The following is a 13,805-nucleotide window of genomic DNA, read 5'->3' as shown; positions in this document are numbered from 1 at the left end:
GCTGTGTGGAATATTGATTTCCAAAAGTTTAATTTTTGAGATATGCAGGTGTACTATGGAAAAGGAAAGGGACAGTAACGGGAGCTACTGCTAAAAGGCCGTTTAATGTGTTACCGCTGACTCTACTATATCATGGGTGGATTCCTGTTATTTTGGGGGTCGTTAGGTTATTAATTGCCTACTACCATTTATGATATCTAAATAAACTCTTAAGGTTTATTTAAATACTAATTTAAGTTTTGTGAAAATTGGGTTATGTACCTAAGCGAAATGAACATAAATTTAAACATGAAATGTAAGAATGAACACTATATAGAACATTTAAAATAAATTTCCCATCTTATACAGGGCGCTCAAAAATGTATTAGAATCTAATAATTATAAATAGAACGCCACATATTTTAACTAACCGGGCAATGTTCAATTTATCTTCATAACATTTTAATTGGCTGTAACTTTTTTGTTTTTAGAGATATGAAGGTAAACAAAAAAACCAAATGTACGGTTAGTAGCCAAGTTTTTTTTTCAAATGACGTATAAAACACCATCAATTGTCTGACATATAAGCCTCAATAATTTTTGTTAATGGAAGACCGTGTATATTATATATGTACTTAATAGAATATCTTATTTCGATTACAATGATGTAAAGCACTTTATATTTTAGCGCACTCGTTCGTGACAAATAGGCAAAAATAGGAATTTTTTATATAATTTCAACGAGTTCCGTGACAGACTGCAACAACAATAATTATTTACAAATTAAAGTAGATCAAAAACACTAACAATGACAAGACGCAGTAAAGTAAAAAATTCTTTAACTTTTCTAAATACCGCTGTATGGTACCACCATTTTCCTGAACACATTTCTCATACATTCTAATTGTATGGTGTCGTTTTCGGATTGTCTCTGAAATCATTTGCCGAAGTTCCACGACATTATGGCAAGAAGTTCTGTGAACGTTATTTTTTATATGTCCCCAAAAAAAAAATCCATTAAAGTTAAGTCGGGGCTGTTGGCTGGCCAATCTATAGTTCCGTCGTTCCCTATCCAACCCTTGGGAATTCCATGTTAACAAAATTTTTAAATTGAATAACATTGTGAGGAGGGGCATCATAAAGTCAGCCCTGGTATATTTAGGGGTAAATTTTCTATATATTGTTCTATTTGGTGCTCTAAGAGTTGCAAATTATAATCTCCAGTTAAATATGCCCACCTATGACATCACACCATCCATTAATTGATTGGTACCTCTGGGTTTTTATTTCGTGTATTTGTTTAGGACTATTTAAAGACCAATATCGCGTATTTTGTCTATTACAACCCCTTCTTGTAGTGAACGAACTTTGATCAGTCCATAAAATGTTTTTCAAAGAATTATGATTCTCATTATGTTTATTTAAAAAATCCAAACCAAACTGCATCTACCTTTGATATTGTTCTGCACTTAGTTTTTGAGTTTTACGAAACTTAAATTATTTCAAAACTGAGTGAATTAAACACCGCGGAATATATACACTAGTAATAGAGGAAACTGCTTCTGTGTGCTTATTTTTTTCATTTAAAATATTATGATTCCGAAATATCATTTTAGCATTTAATACGTTACCGTTTTCTGCAAATTTCATTGTCAGTCTTGGGAATATCTGTCTAATATTCTGACGACGAGTTGCGGTTGCATTATTATTATTGAGGCATATTTTGACAATAATGATATGGAGAATAATTCAACCATCAACGTTGTTTACTTTTATTTGTCAGTCCTTGAAATTATATAAAAAATTCCTATTTTTACAGCAGTATTTGAAATAGTTAAAGAATTTTTTATGATATTGTTTAAGATATTCTATTAAACACATATATAATATACAGGGTGTTCCATTTGAAAACATATTATGTAGGCTTACATGTCACAAAATTGATAGTGTTTTGTTTTAAACGTCACTTGGAAAAAACTTAGCTACTAACCCTACATTTTGTTTTTTTGTTTACCTTGATATCTCGAAAAACAAAAAAGTTACAGCCATTTAAAATGTTATCAAGATAAATTGAACGCACGGTACATACCATTTATACTTTTTCTGCCATTTTGAAAAAATCATTTTTGAGAAAATTTTGCCAATCTTACCGTCTTGAAAAAGCTATATAGGGTGCACGACAACGCTACTTCGTACATCCGCCATGCTGTATCGCGAGGGTTTACAGAACAGAAAAAAAAAACAAAATAAACGGCGGGTGCCGGCGTGAAGCGCGACGGATATTTATGGCAAACCTTTCGCCAATGATGGCAATTGTTGGAAACTTGCTATCGTAGTTTCAAACGGAAAATCGACTTTGACCTTCGCTTTTACGAGACTTATTTAACAATTTTATTTGGCAAAACCTTGAAAACGGACATTAATTATAGCATTGGCGGTTCGTTACGACTTCGCCGTTTCGATCCGTTGGTCGCACAAGAATTTTGGTGCAAAAAACTTTCCTTCGTGAGTTACGTCAAATTTTTTTTTTAGAAATCACTTTCACCATGTGCACCCACGAAACATCTGTGCGAACAATCATCTACCACGAACCTAAATTACGACGAATTGATACAATTGCCTCCTTTAGATCGGGTTCGCGTTGTATTCAAAACCGCGGCATAAACAACTAAATGACTTTTAATGCAATGGATAGCACAACAATGCTTACAATTAATTCACGCTAATGGATCTCGACGTGTTTAATATGAGTAAACTTGCTGTGTGTAAAACGCAAATTGGATAGTGTTCAAAGTCTGTGTTTCTTTTAATTAAATTGAACAAATCATTGCATCTTATCTACACGCAATAAATATCAAAACTTAAAACTGAACTCAAAAGTCATTAATGTAAATATTTCAGCTCCTATGGTGCTTACTGCATGAACCCCGGTCGCTTTTTTGGATGCTTGCATGCATGCGTCTCGCATTTTAGATGCGCCTGATGATTTTATGTTATACATGTTTAATACTTTTCTCCTTCGAATCTGTTGCTTGACAAATTTAACATTTGTATAAAGTCACTAGAAAAACACAGTGAACTCGATCTTTAGTGGAACTGGCCTCGTGTGGTGGGAGTGAGGCAAATTTTACAATAGAAAAAGACGGGCAGTAATGCTGATTGTTGTCTTTCTCGTTCTTATTTATATAAATGGGGTAACGGGGTGTCCTAGTTGTTTAATTACTTTATTTAATGATATATACCACAGCCACTATTTCAAAGAAGTACCCTCTAGCGATTTACACTTAATACTTATTACTACTCCTCCTCTAAATAAAATTTGCCTTACGAAATCGATGCTGGCTGCCTACTCCAGTTTAGATCGAGTTCACTGCTATAGAAAATAAACAGCTTCGTGGGTCTACGATTAAAAGTTTATTTGGTATACACTAGGAATATAATAACGCCACCAAGCCAGTGACGTACCACTGTTGCGTTTATTTTATCGCACAATATTTGATAAATTTCAAACGTCAAGATAAAAAGTTTGGATACCGACCAACACGTCAACCGTAAACAATACAGCTCTTATGTATGCCGAACACATTTTGACAACAAAGTGTCACACTGATAACGCTACCTTTGGTATTTGAGAAATAAATTCATTCGAATACAATGACGAAAGAATGGATGATTCTTCGAGCCTAACTAACCAAAACGGTTCTAGAGACGGGTACTAAATTCAAAATTTGTGTGTTGGCGTTTTCGAACAAGAGAACCCAACTAGAGGGCTCTTTGATGAACTTTAAATTATTTTGAATAAGTTCTAAACAAAAGAATATCGCGAGAATATAAAATTTGCATTTTTTGCTTTTTTGCAAATATCAGCGAATTTTAAAAACAGATAGTCTTACTACTTTGGGTGCTAAATCAAACGGAATTTGTTGAACCGTTGTCGAATTTCATTAGCGCCGGGCAAAAATAAAAGGCTCCGTTTCGAGAGAAAAATAATAATAAAAACGACAATAAAGTTGTTTTCGAATGAAGTCCAAACCGAAATAAAAATAGAATTATTCGGGAACTTCTTGAAAAACGCGCAGAGCCTGTCCGATTGTAGCTTTCGGCAAGACTCTCGATCACATTTCATTAAAATTCGTTTTTCATTTAGGTTTAACGTTACGCGAAAAAAAATTCACATATTAGCGTGAAATCCGTGAAGCACTTTCAAATAATTAAAACATTGGTTGATAATAAACAAATCATTTTTTTTAAAAAGCTATATATAATAAAATAACAATTTTCAAGTTAAGTGCGTTGACGTCATCAGCGGTAAGAATTATATAAGTATAATATATTTTTTAACTGATTTACTAACTAAATTTCTTAGACTTGCTCTTTTATAAAGAAAAGTATTTTACTGATAAAACCCCAAATTTTCAAATTTACGTTAATTATAGTTACCATAACAGATCGATATTCCCGGTGAAACAACCTCTATGTGGGGGTTGGAATATTAAAATATAGACAAAACAGTTTCTCGTGGATAGTGTAGGTAACGCAGGCCTAAAATTACATGGTGTTAAGTAACAGTCTGACTCAGCGTCACGAAGTGCAAGAGTGGAATTCCGGGCTTCGATTGGGTACAATGCTCGGTATAATGTAAGTAGGTATTTAAAACCATGCAAGCCGAAAATCGAACCTTATGCAAATTGAACGGGCACAATTCTAATTCATCTGGAACGGAATGGTAACTTATTTTCGTTAAAAATTCGACAAAGATGGCAAGCAACTGCGTACATTGACAGCACCAGACTTGTACCAATGATTCATTGTTTCCCTAAGATACCGATATATTTTGGCAGCACTGCGAAGGAATTAAAAGATTCATAAAATATTGTAACTAATTTTTCGTCATTTTCGTCAAAACAAAATGATTTATAGGACCTAGAGGACATATTTAATCGTATTTAATCCGCAGTATATTTAACCTGGTTGATGACCGATCAAACAACGGTCGGCAGCCAATATTGTGGCATTTACGCACTACAGAGCACTCTTTTCATTTTGATTGTCTCACAAAATTTGTTCGTTCCTCAAAACGTTTCTTTCTCAAATTAGTTCCAGTATATTTCCAATATAGTTTGCACGCATTGAGTCAATTTTTGTCAGATAATAGAGTTTCAAACATCCCGATATACTTAATGCACAAATAAAAAAATCAACGTGCATGTCGAAATATAACAAACAGCCGTATGGCAAAATATGTTAAGCACTCTCAAAAGTCGGGCAATAACAACCCGAGTTCTAAAAATATCAATGAACTTTACAAAACGTGAATAGATTTCTAGGAAAAACAATTAATAAGGAAAGTACGCCTTACCGTACACAAATTGCTACGTACCTACCTTATAAATGACGTCCGTCAACTAATCATAGCTGGACGGAGACGGGCTTTGGTATTCCGGAAATGGCAATTGAACTTTTGAATTATGCTGATCCTGCTACTTTTAAGCGTTCCGTCGTTTGACCGAGATCACGCTTGTTTATTGAGTTTAAAGCATATTATTGACTGCTGTTTTCGTTGGCAGGTGTATTTAAAACCCAAACCCCAGCGTTTGACACGAAACACACATAACCTAAATACGCAGTTCGCGGCACAGAAACAGATTTTCTCTTCCTAAGTCGATTCACAGTGTTCGATGTCCAGTGCAAGTTTCTTGCGGAAAATTTAATTGAAAGGCAGTTCGAGTCGGCAACAAAATTATTTTAAAACAATACTTAACACACTCAATCCACCTACACCAACCACGAAAGCACGACTGTCCGCTGCCGTATTTCATCCGTCAGCAACGAGAAGTGCACCGATCTCGATGTCAAGCTGACAATATTTCCAATGCGTGGCGTTACGGTTAGGCCACCAGCTTTACAATTCTACGTACTCGTTAAAGACGGAAAAATTGTACGCAGGCGCGCCCAATCGATTCCCCGCTAGAGCACGTGCTGCGCTGATATTGTGTGCGATTAGTGGATCATCAGCTCGACGAAGAATGAACCAATTTTCTCAACAAGTAGATTAATAAAACATAAGACAACTATTTGCAGTGTTTCCGATTCATTTGGGTCACACGGTGTGAAGTAACTACGCAACGTAGCGCAATAAATCTACCCCAGTAGCAGTGTTTAAAATCTGTATTATGTTGAAATACCCAAAGATAATAATTAAAATGACGCTTTAGGGATAATTTTAGTGTTTTATTTCGTAGACACTTTTCAGCGGCGTATAATAAAATACAGGGTGTTTTCCAACTGAATGTCAATAATTAATTAGGCGATTTTTGAGTCCATTTTAAACACGCTTCATACGAACATATGCCCTAAACGTCTTAACTTTTGACTACGGGGTGGTAAAGTTTTTAAAAATAAAATATATTTTTTTTAATATCTATATTACCACTTTAGATATTTTAATAAAATTTGGCCAAATTACGGTTTTCGCTTAAATAATAAAAACCTCTTCTCTGCATGGTCATAACAATATCGTTAAGAAGACAGCATGCAGAGAAATTAGTTTTCATTTGTAAGTGAAACCCGTGCAACGGACAAAACAAATTAATTAATTAATTTTTTTAATGGTCCCGTTCTCTATTAGAAAACACTCTGTATGTTATTGACAAAACTTTGGTAGGTCTTGAGTCATTCGAAAATCTGTTTGTTTTTCGCTTTATAGAAACGCAAAACTTACTCTCCATCAACTACAGTTTCCTCGATTTTATGCACTTCTCGATTGTTATTTTCTTCGGTAACCTCGTCTATATACTTGATATTCTCCATGTCCATGTCTTGTTCCATTTTCTTCTCATGCTCGTCCGATGCGACATCCCTTTTTCTTTCAACGCTATGAGAGGCGTTGGAAATTCCCATTTTTTATCGAACGCTCGCCAACATTTTCAGTCATTTTCGCCCGCACATTATCCGCTTGTAAAGTTCGACGGAAACTAACTTTCGAAGGTCCTCACTATCATCTCGAAATCGCGAACTGTGGCTAATACAAACAAATTAGGTGCGAAGCTTTTGTAAATATCCTCTCGAGACTATAACGGCTAAAAGCGCGCGCAAATGTGCATGTGGTTATCGCTAAATAAATTTTTCGCATTTTTCGAGCAAACACACATTACCGAACGAGGCGATTGCGAATCCTTGAAATTCCACTGGTAACGATTTTTTTTTAAATAATTTATTTTATTGCATCAATAAATAGGTTCTATTTTAGTGATTTGTTTATGATTGTGTTAACTAGTAATGCGACTGTAATCTCAGTCAAAGTTAAGTCTTTTTTGAAACGACAGGAAATAGATTGGCCATTTTCAAATTGACAACAAGCGTGGACAACTTTATATATGTAGGACGGGCTAGCCGAAACTAACCAAAACAACATGTATGCCTTGGGGGCACTGCAGTACCTAAACAGTCAGTCAATGGCTAGGCACGACTACTATGTTGTTTTCTATGGTTAAGGGAAATGTTTGTTTTCAACTTCTAGTCCGTTGTTGTTATTTTAAGTGCAGAGTGGAGCGACGAGTTTATGAAGGAAAAATTAAATTTAGTGCATATTATTATCATTTAATAGAAAAATTTTCATTGCCATTGCATCTATGGTTCCTAAAAGCAGATCAAATTAGTTTGCATTAATGAATATGGACGTTATACCAAATTATTCTGAAGATCACTTGGAGTAACTTGCCGTAACAATTTCAGTAAGAAATAACACTTCAACGTTTGAAAAGTTAAAACTTACCAATACCAAAAACAAAAATTTTTACTAATGTTTTAATGATTCGACTAGGTATTAAAGTTTCAAGGCCTTTTGCACTTTAATGTTAATTATATTGGTTTTATACTAAAATATCAGATTTTATTTGCAAGTTTTTTTTTAAATGTTCTTTCTATTTTTATTTGTTTGGATTTTTCGATTTTACGGTAGTTTAATGTACAAAGTTTTATCAGTTTTAGGGGTTTGCGACTGCGTTTTTTTCCTTTCGAAAAGAACGTTTGTTTTATTTTATTTTTAAAATTGATTTCACAATTTTTTCATTATTAAGAAGTCAGTTTTACTAATTTCAGAGAGTTCATATTTTATTTTTTACAAAACTAAATGGTGGCAGTGATAGGTATACAATACAATAATTTAAATTTATGCTTCTTGCCGTAGTGCTACCTGCACTATCATTCAAGTAACAACGTCTGTCGGCCGTTACCACGTTATTCTTTACTCTATGATCATTAAAAAAATATATATTAAAATGTATTTTTCAAATAAAATATAGGTATTGTTTTCAAACATAGCCCATCCATTATCAGTTTATTTCAATTTATGCCGTTTATATTAATCTAATCGAATTCAATTTGTTTCTTTTTGATACCGAACCCTCAACAAAATAGTATGTTTTCGTTTGCCAGCATCAAATTCAAACTTCACTCGCTCAAGACATCGTATTTTAGACAGCGACAAGCCGGTGTTCATATAAATATTCCATCGCTAGCATCCAAAACATGCCAAGCCGTTCGCGAACCAGTTTATCTACAATCGAAACGGCGTCAAACATGATCAATTATAAACACGACCACCAATCTAAATAAAATCTGGCAAAATTAATGCTGCGTTTGTTTTTTTATTGACGCGATCTCGCCGGCTAATAAAACGAATTTAGATTAGCGCAATTGCGAGCGTAAAAGTAAAATTCAATGTCACGTTTGTATCTATATAAAGCAGGCGTGAATTCTCGAGTTTCAATTACACATCCCGACCTTGCTGAAGCGAACGAAGCGAATGTGGTTCTTGCCACTACGTAATTTACTCGAAAATATTTAAAGGACGCCATACCGAATTCTAGGAATCTGTTCTGAAATCTTACATCTACAACCTTCATTGAGTGAGGGCCAACAACATAACACACACAAAGTTAAAACTGCCTGGATTGGACTAAGATATATCTTAGGGTCTGATGTTCCACAGGTAAAATCTCTTATCTATGCCAATACAGAATCTTGACAAAGTTTTAAAAGTTGGGAAAACAAACATGCTTAACAATATGAGGAAAAGACGGCCTTCAATTTATGTTGACAATGTTGTGTGTCATAAGAAAAGATTAAAGATCTCAGAAATGATCTAAGAATGGATGAAACAGTTTTCGCTATATAAGGGGTGTTTTTTTTCGATGTATAGAACTTTAAGTTGCAATAAAACAACGATGGATTATTCGATTGACATGAATTTTATTTATCCGAAAGATAATCTTGTGGCATTACATTTTGAATATGATTTCTGGCATATGACCGCCACGGCTGGCGCGGATGTAGTAGAATCTGGACGTCCAATTTTCGATGACTTTTTCCAACATTTGTGGTCGTATAATGGCAATAACACGACGAATGTTGTCTTCCAAATGGTCAAACGTCCACATAGACCAATGACTTTACATAGCCCCACAGAAAGTAGTCTAGCGGTGTTAAATCACAAGATCTTGGAAGCCAATTCACGGGTCCAAAACGTGAAATTAGGCGGTCACCAAACGTGTCTTTCAATAAATCGATTGCATCACGAGCTGTGTGACATGTTGCGCCGTCTTGTTGAAACCACATCTCCTGGACATCATGGTTATTCAATTTAGGAATGAAAGAGTTAGTAATCATAGCTCTATACCGATCACCATTGACTGTAACGTTCTGGCCATCATCGTTTTTGAAGAAGTACGGACCAATGATTCCACCAGCCCATAAAGCACACTAAACAGTCAGTTTTTCTGGATGTAACGCTGTTTCGACATACACTTCGCTCCAAATGCGGCAGTTTTGTTTGTTGACGTAGCCATTCAACCAGAAGTGCGCTTTATCGCTAAACAACGGCAATCTCGTTTTGGTCCCATTCGACGAATCTACGCCTTACTTGATGATCGTTTGGCTTCAATTCTTGCACGAGTTGGATTTTTTAAGCACGTAAACCAAGATCCTTCAGCAAAATCTTCCATACAGTGGATGGACACAGATCCAATTACTGTGTTCGATCGCGGATGGACTCATTCGGGTCTTCTTCAATGCTACGCTCTACAGCAGCAATAGCTTCTTCTGTACGCACCGTACGGCGTCTCTGGGACGCGAGTTATCAATAAGAGTAAACGTGGTGCGAAAACGTTCCATGGTTAATCGAATTAACTGCTCCGATGGACGATTTTGTCGACGATAAAATGGACGTAGTGCGCGATATGTATTCCGCACAGAACCATTATTTTCGAAATAAAATTGCACTATTTGCAAGCGTTGTTCAGGCGTGAGTCTAGTCATGATGAATTGCCAAACCAAACTGAGAATAAATCACTTGACAGCTGTTAAATCGGTCGCCATCTTGAACAGTAATGCCAACTTAAAGTTCTATACATCGAAAAAAAACAGCCATTAGTATAGTAAAAACCAGAATATCAAGCAGAAGAGAAACTTTGTACCACTTGAGCTTTCTTGTCACTGGAAGGTCTTACCAAGGTAAATCTACAAATTTTATTGTAGTTCCTATTTTACAGTCTCAATAATCCCGAGGAAAAACAACATTAACTTTCAGTTCAGTTTCATCCGTTTCTTAAAACTTATAGCCACCTAATGAATTCCATGAAAATTTATTTCAAAGTCGCCTTAGTAGAGATTCTGCAGAAAGAAGATTGCGCTTAACAAAAAAAGTGCTTACGGGCAAGTACCACACAAGCTTAGTAAAAGAATCATTGTCGAAAAAGAAGCAAGAAAGGAAACTCGAAATCTGTGTACATGTCCTAAGTATAATCTTGGTTGAGATCTAGGATCTCTCCAAGTTTTCGGTTTCCCCTATTCTGAGAAGTGCTCAAGGTGCAGTATTCTCAAGAGAAAGTGTTTCTATAGATAAAGCATAATGCTCTCTTCTTTAAGAGTAATGCGGTAAATTATAAGTTGAAAAGAAGGGAAAAAAATGTTTGTATTCACATGTCAGCTTCAATTTTGGCATCGCATGAAGGCCAGTTATCATTGATAACATACTTGTTCAACGAGATATTGGAAAGTAGGTCGCATTATAAGTATGATTAGGGATACAATTAACCGAAATATTCTTTGAACAATTTGCGGCGTCAAAGTGCTAGAAATTTAGGACATACTTAGTGCTAATGTCTGGCTTTTCCGTAAATAATCGTTCTTGGAGGTGGTTTGACTCAGTCGCAGGTAATCGTCAGTTGTTTGAAGATACTGGACACATTATTCCGCCAAGATACCGCGGGATTTTACGAAATTGAGTGTTTAGGTACGCATTTGAAATAACTTTGAGTTAATTTGTACATAAGTATATGGAATCACCTAGCCATTGAAATTGCTTAGATGCTATAGATTTCTATAGAAAATACATTTTCTGAAAATGACAATTTGACAGGAATTAATGTTGTTTTATTTTAATAATTAGCATTGAAACCTCTAGCATAAGATGTTATAGGATCTCTTCTTGCTATTCGAACTACGAAACGATCCTGCCCTACTGTAGTTACTATTCCGTGAAATCTCCTAGGTCTATCTCTTACAGTTCCCAATTCCAGATACCTTGAATAGGTTTTTGAATTGACTCTTTGTGTAATTCTAAACATTCTTGCAGTCTGCCTTTGTTACATGCCTCGTTCTGCCAGAGCAATAATACTTCCCCTCTGGACTTCCGATAACTCCATGTACGGCATTATATTTAAATTTTAAATCGAAATTGTCAGAACAAATCTTATCGCATTATTTTGTCTTAGATTGTAACAAAAAAATAATTTCGAATTAATACTGGGCTCATTCCATATAAATCTGGTGGTGTATATACGAGGTTAGCGTCAAAATTTCCCGGCCTGACGTAGATGCAGCTCCAGCATCACGATAAATTTTGTCTTCTTTTAAATATATATCTTAGTAGGCTGCGAAAAAAAAAATGACGTCTTGCGTCAAATAGTTTTTCATTGACAAGGGTTAGCACCTAAAATTATTAAAGAAAGGCTGGATGGTGTGTACGGCCAAAGTTCTCCTTCGTATTCTGTAGTGAAAGAATGGGCAAAACGTTTTCGAATGGGGCAGGAGTGCCTTGAAGATGATTCAAGAACTGGTCGACCAGTGGAGGTCATAACGGTAGATATTGTTGCGATTGTGGAAGAGGTGGTATTGAGTGATCGAAGTTTAAAGGTCAAGGAAATCTCAGAAATTACTAAGCTTTCTGATCCAAGTGTTCGTCGAATCCTGCATGATCATTTAAGTATGCATAAGGTTAGTGCAAGATGGGTTCTTAAAAACCTTTCGGCTATTCAAAAAAACGTGTCGAGTGTGCGCGGTCATTTTTGGAACTCTGTGGGTCGGAACCCAAACCTGTGATAGAAACTATTGTGACGGGAGATGAAACCAGGGTTCTCTATTGTGATCTTCTATTGAAAAAAGAATCAATGGAGTGGCGTCGTAAGGGTGAAGCACCTCCAAGAAAATTCAGAGTCTTTTGGGATTGTGAAGGAATTCTTTTGATAGATTTAAAAGAAACTAATACCACTGTCAATGGTAAATATTACGCAACATTATCAGATAAATTGCGAGACTGCATACGTGTAAACCGTCGAAAAAAACTGACCAGAGGCGTGCGTCTTTTGCACCTGTCCACACTGCTGGGGTTGCACAAGCTGCCGTTTTAGAGTGTGGGTTCCGACAGATAGATCATCCTCCCTATAGTCCAGATATGGCCCCCAGCGACTATTATTTGTTTGGATATTCGAAAAAAGACTTACGTGGACGGCGGTTTAACGACGAAGTTGAGTTAAAAGAGGCTGCTCATATTGCAGACAAACCAAAACAATATTTTTTTAAAGGGATTGAGTTTTTAATAAAGAGATGTAATAAGTGTATTGAAGGATTGTATTGAAAAATAAAAAAAAATATTACTCTAATTTGTTTCTTTCATATTCAGGCGGGGAAATTTTGGCGCTGCCCTCGTAAGTACATTATTTTTGTGAAATTTTTAATATTGCGGTGAACTTCGCAGCTATATGAGGATTGAGCACAAACATATAACACTTATAATCATGCTAGAACTTTAAATTTTAAAGTAGAAGTTCTGAGCTTGTATTCGTGCAGTTTTGCAAAAATATGTCCAAAAACGAATGATCGTTGAAAAAGTCAACGCGTTGATAACCTGCTCTAGTCAGAAATTTATTAAAAACCGCTTAAGCTCAATCAAACTCATGACTAAAGTGGTGTTTATCAAACTTGTAGCACAAATATACTTCTGTAGTTTCCGAAACCACGAAATTTTAATCACTTGTTCGAATGGATTTTCTATATCGAGCATACACAATTTAGTAATGTACAACAAACATGATTCAGATTTAATAAAACTGTGCATTAACGGAAAGATAGCGATACCTTCTTTTGCGTCAGTTGGCAAGAAAACTAATTAATTTTTGATAATCAGCAATGAATCATTCGTTTTTCTCAGCAATCACGGTCATTGGCAACAGGGATTGCGATACCGCTAATAATAAACACCGACGTAATACGAGATTTCGTTCAAATCGGAAAGTTTAAATTGTTATATCCTAATGTGACCGCCAGTTGTTAAAACCGTTTAAGGCTACGCCAAGTCGTGACTGTTGATACTAAAATAAGCCGTGTTCTCGATAATTTGTTGATGTAGTTAAAAACGTTATTTACTAACGAAGAAAATCGGGATATGGTAAAATTTTAGGACAAAATACATTGATGCTCAAAATGTTGTTCGTGATGTTAATCTTCGGTATTATCTCTGGCTGTATTCTTAATCTCGGCGTTATTTC

General features: G+C 35.4%; 1 protein-coding gene across 9 annotated transcripts in view; it reads right to left on the bottom strand.

The window, feature by feature from the left end:
* The window catches only part of LOC132697706 (phosphatidylcholine:ceramide cholinephosphotransferase 2-like), a 61,889-nt gene that overhangs the window by 12,941 nt on the left and 35,143 nt on the right, over nucleotides 1–13,805 (bottom strand). Inside the window, exon 2 of one of the 9 annotated variants that reach the window (XM_060663280.1) lies at nucleotides 6,701–7,058. The exons of 4 other annotated variants lie outside the window; for them this stretch is intronic. In XM_060663280.1, coding sequence (XP_060519263.1) covers nucleotides 6,701–6,879 — 179 coding nt within the window. In that variant the 5' untranslated portion in view covers nucleotides 6,880–7,058. Of the gene's footprint in view, nucleotides 1–2,129; nucleotides 2,290–5,359; nucleotides 5,812–6,700; nucleotides 7,059–13,805 lie in introns of those variants that run through there. 4 more of the 9 variants (XM_060663279.1, XM_060663286.1, XM_060663284.1 and 1 more) reach the window with 4 other exon arrangements.

The sequence above is a fragment of the Cylas formicarius genome, unplaced genomic scaffold, assembly GCF_029955315.1.
Source record: "Cylas formicarius isolate icCylForm1 unplaced genomic scaffold, icCylForm1.1 PGA_scaffold_2__14_contigs__length_35257938, whole genome shotgun sequence".
NCBI lineage: Eukaryota > Metazoa > Arthropoda > Insecta > Coleoptera > Brentidae > Cylas > Cylas formicarius.
The sequence above is the reverse complement of the archived record's forward strand: the minus strand, read 5'-3'. Positions and strand labels throughout refer to the sequence as shown.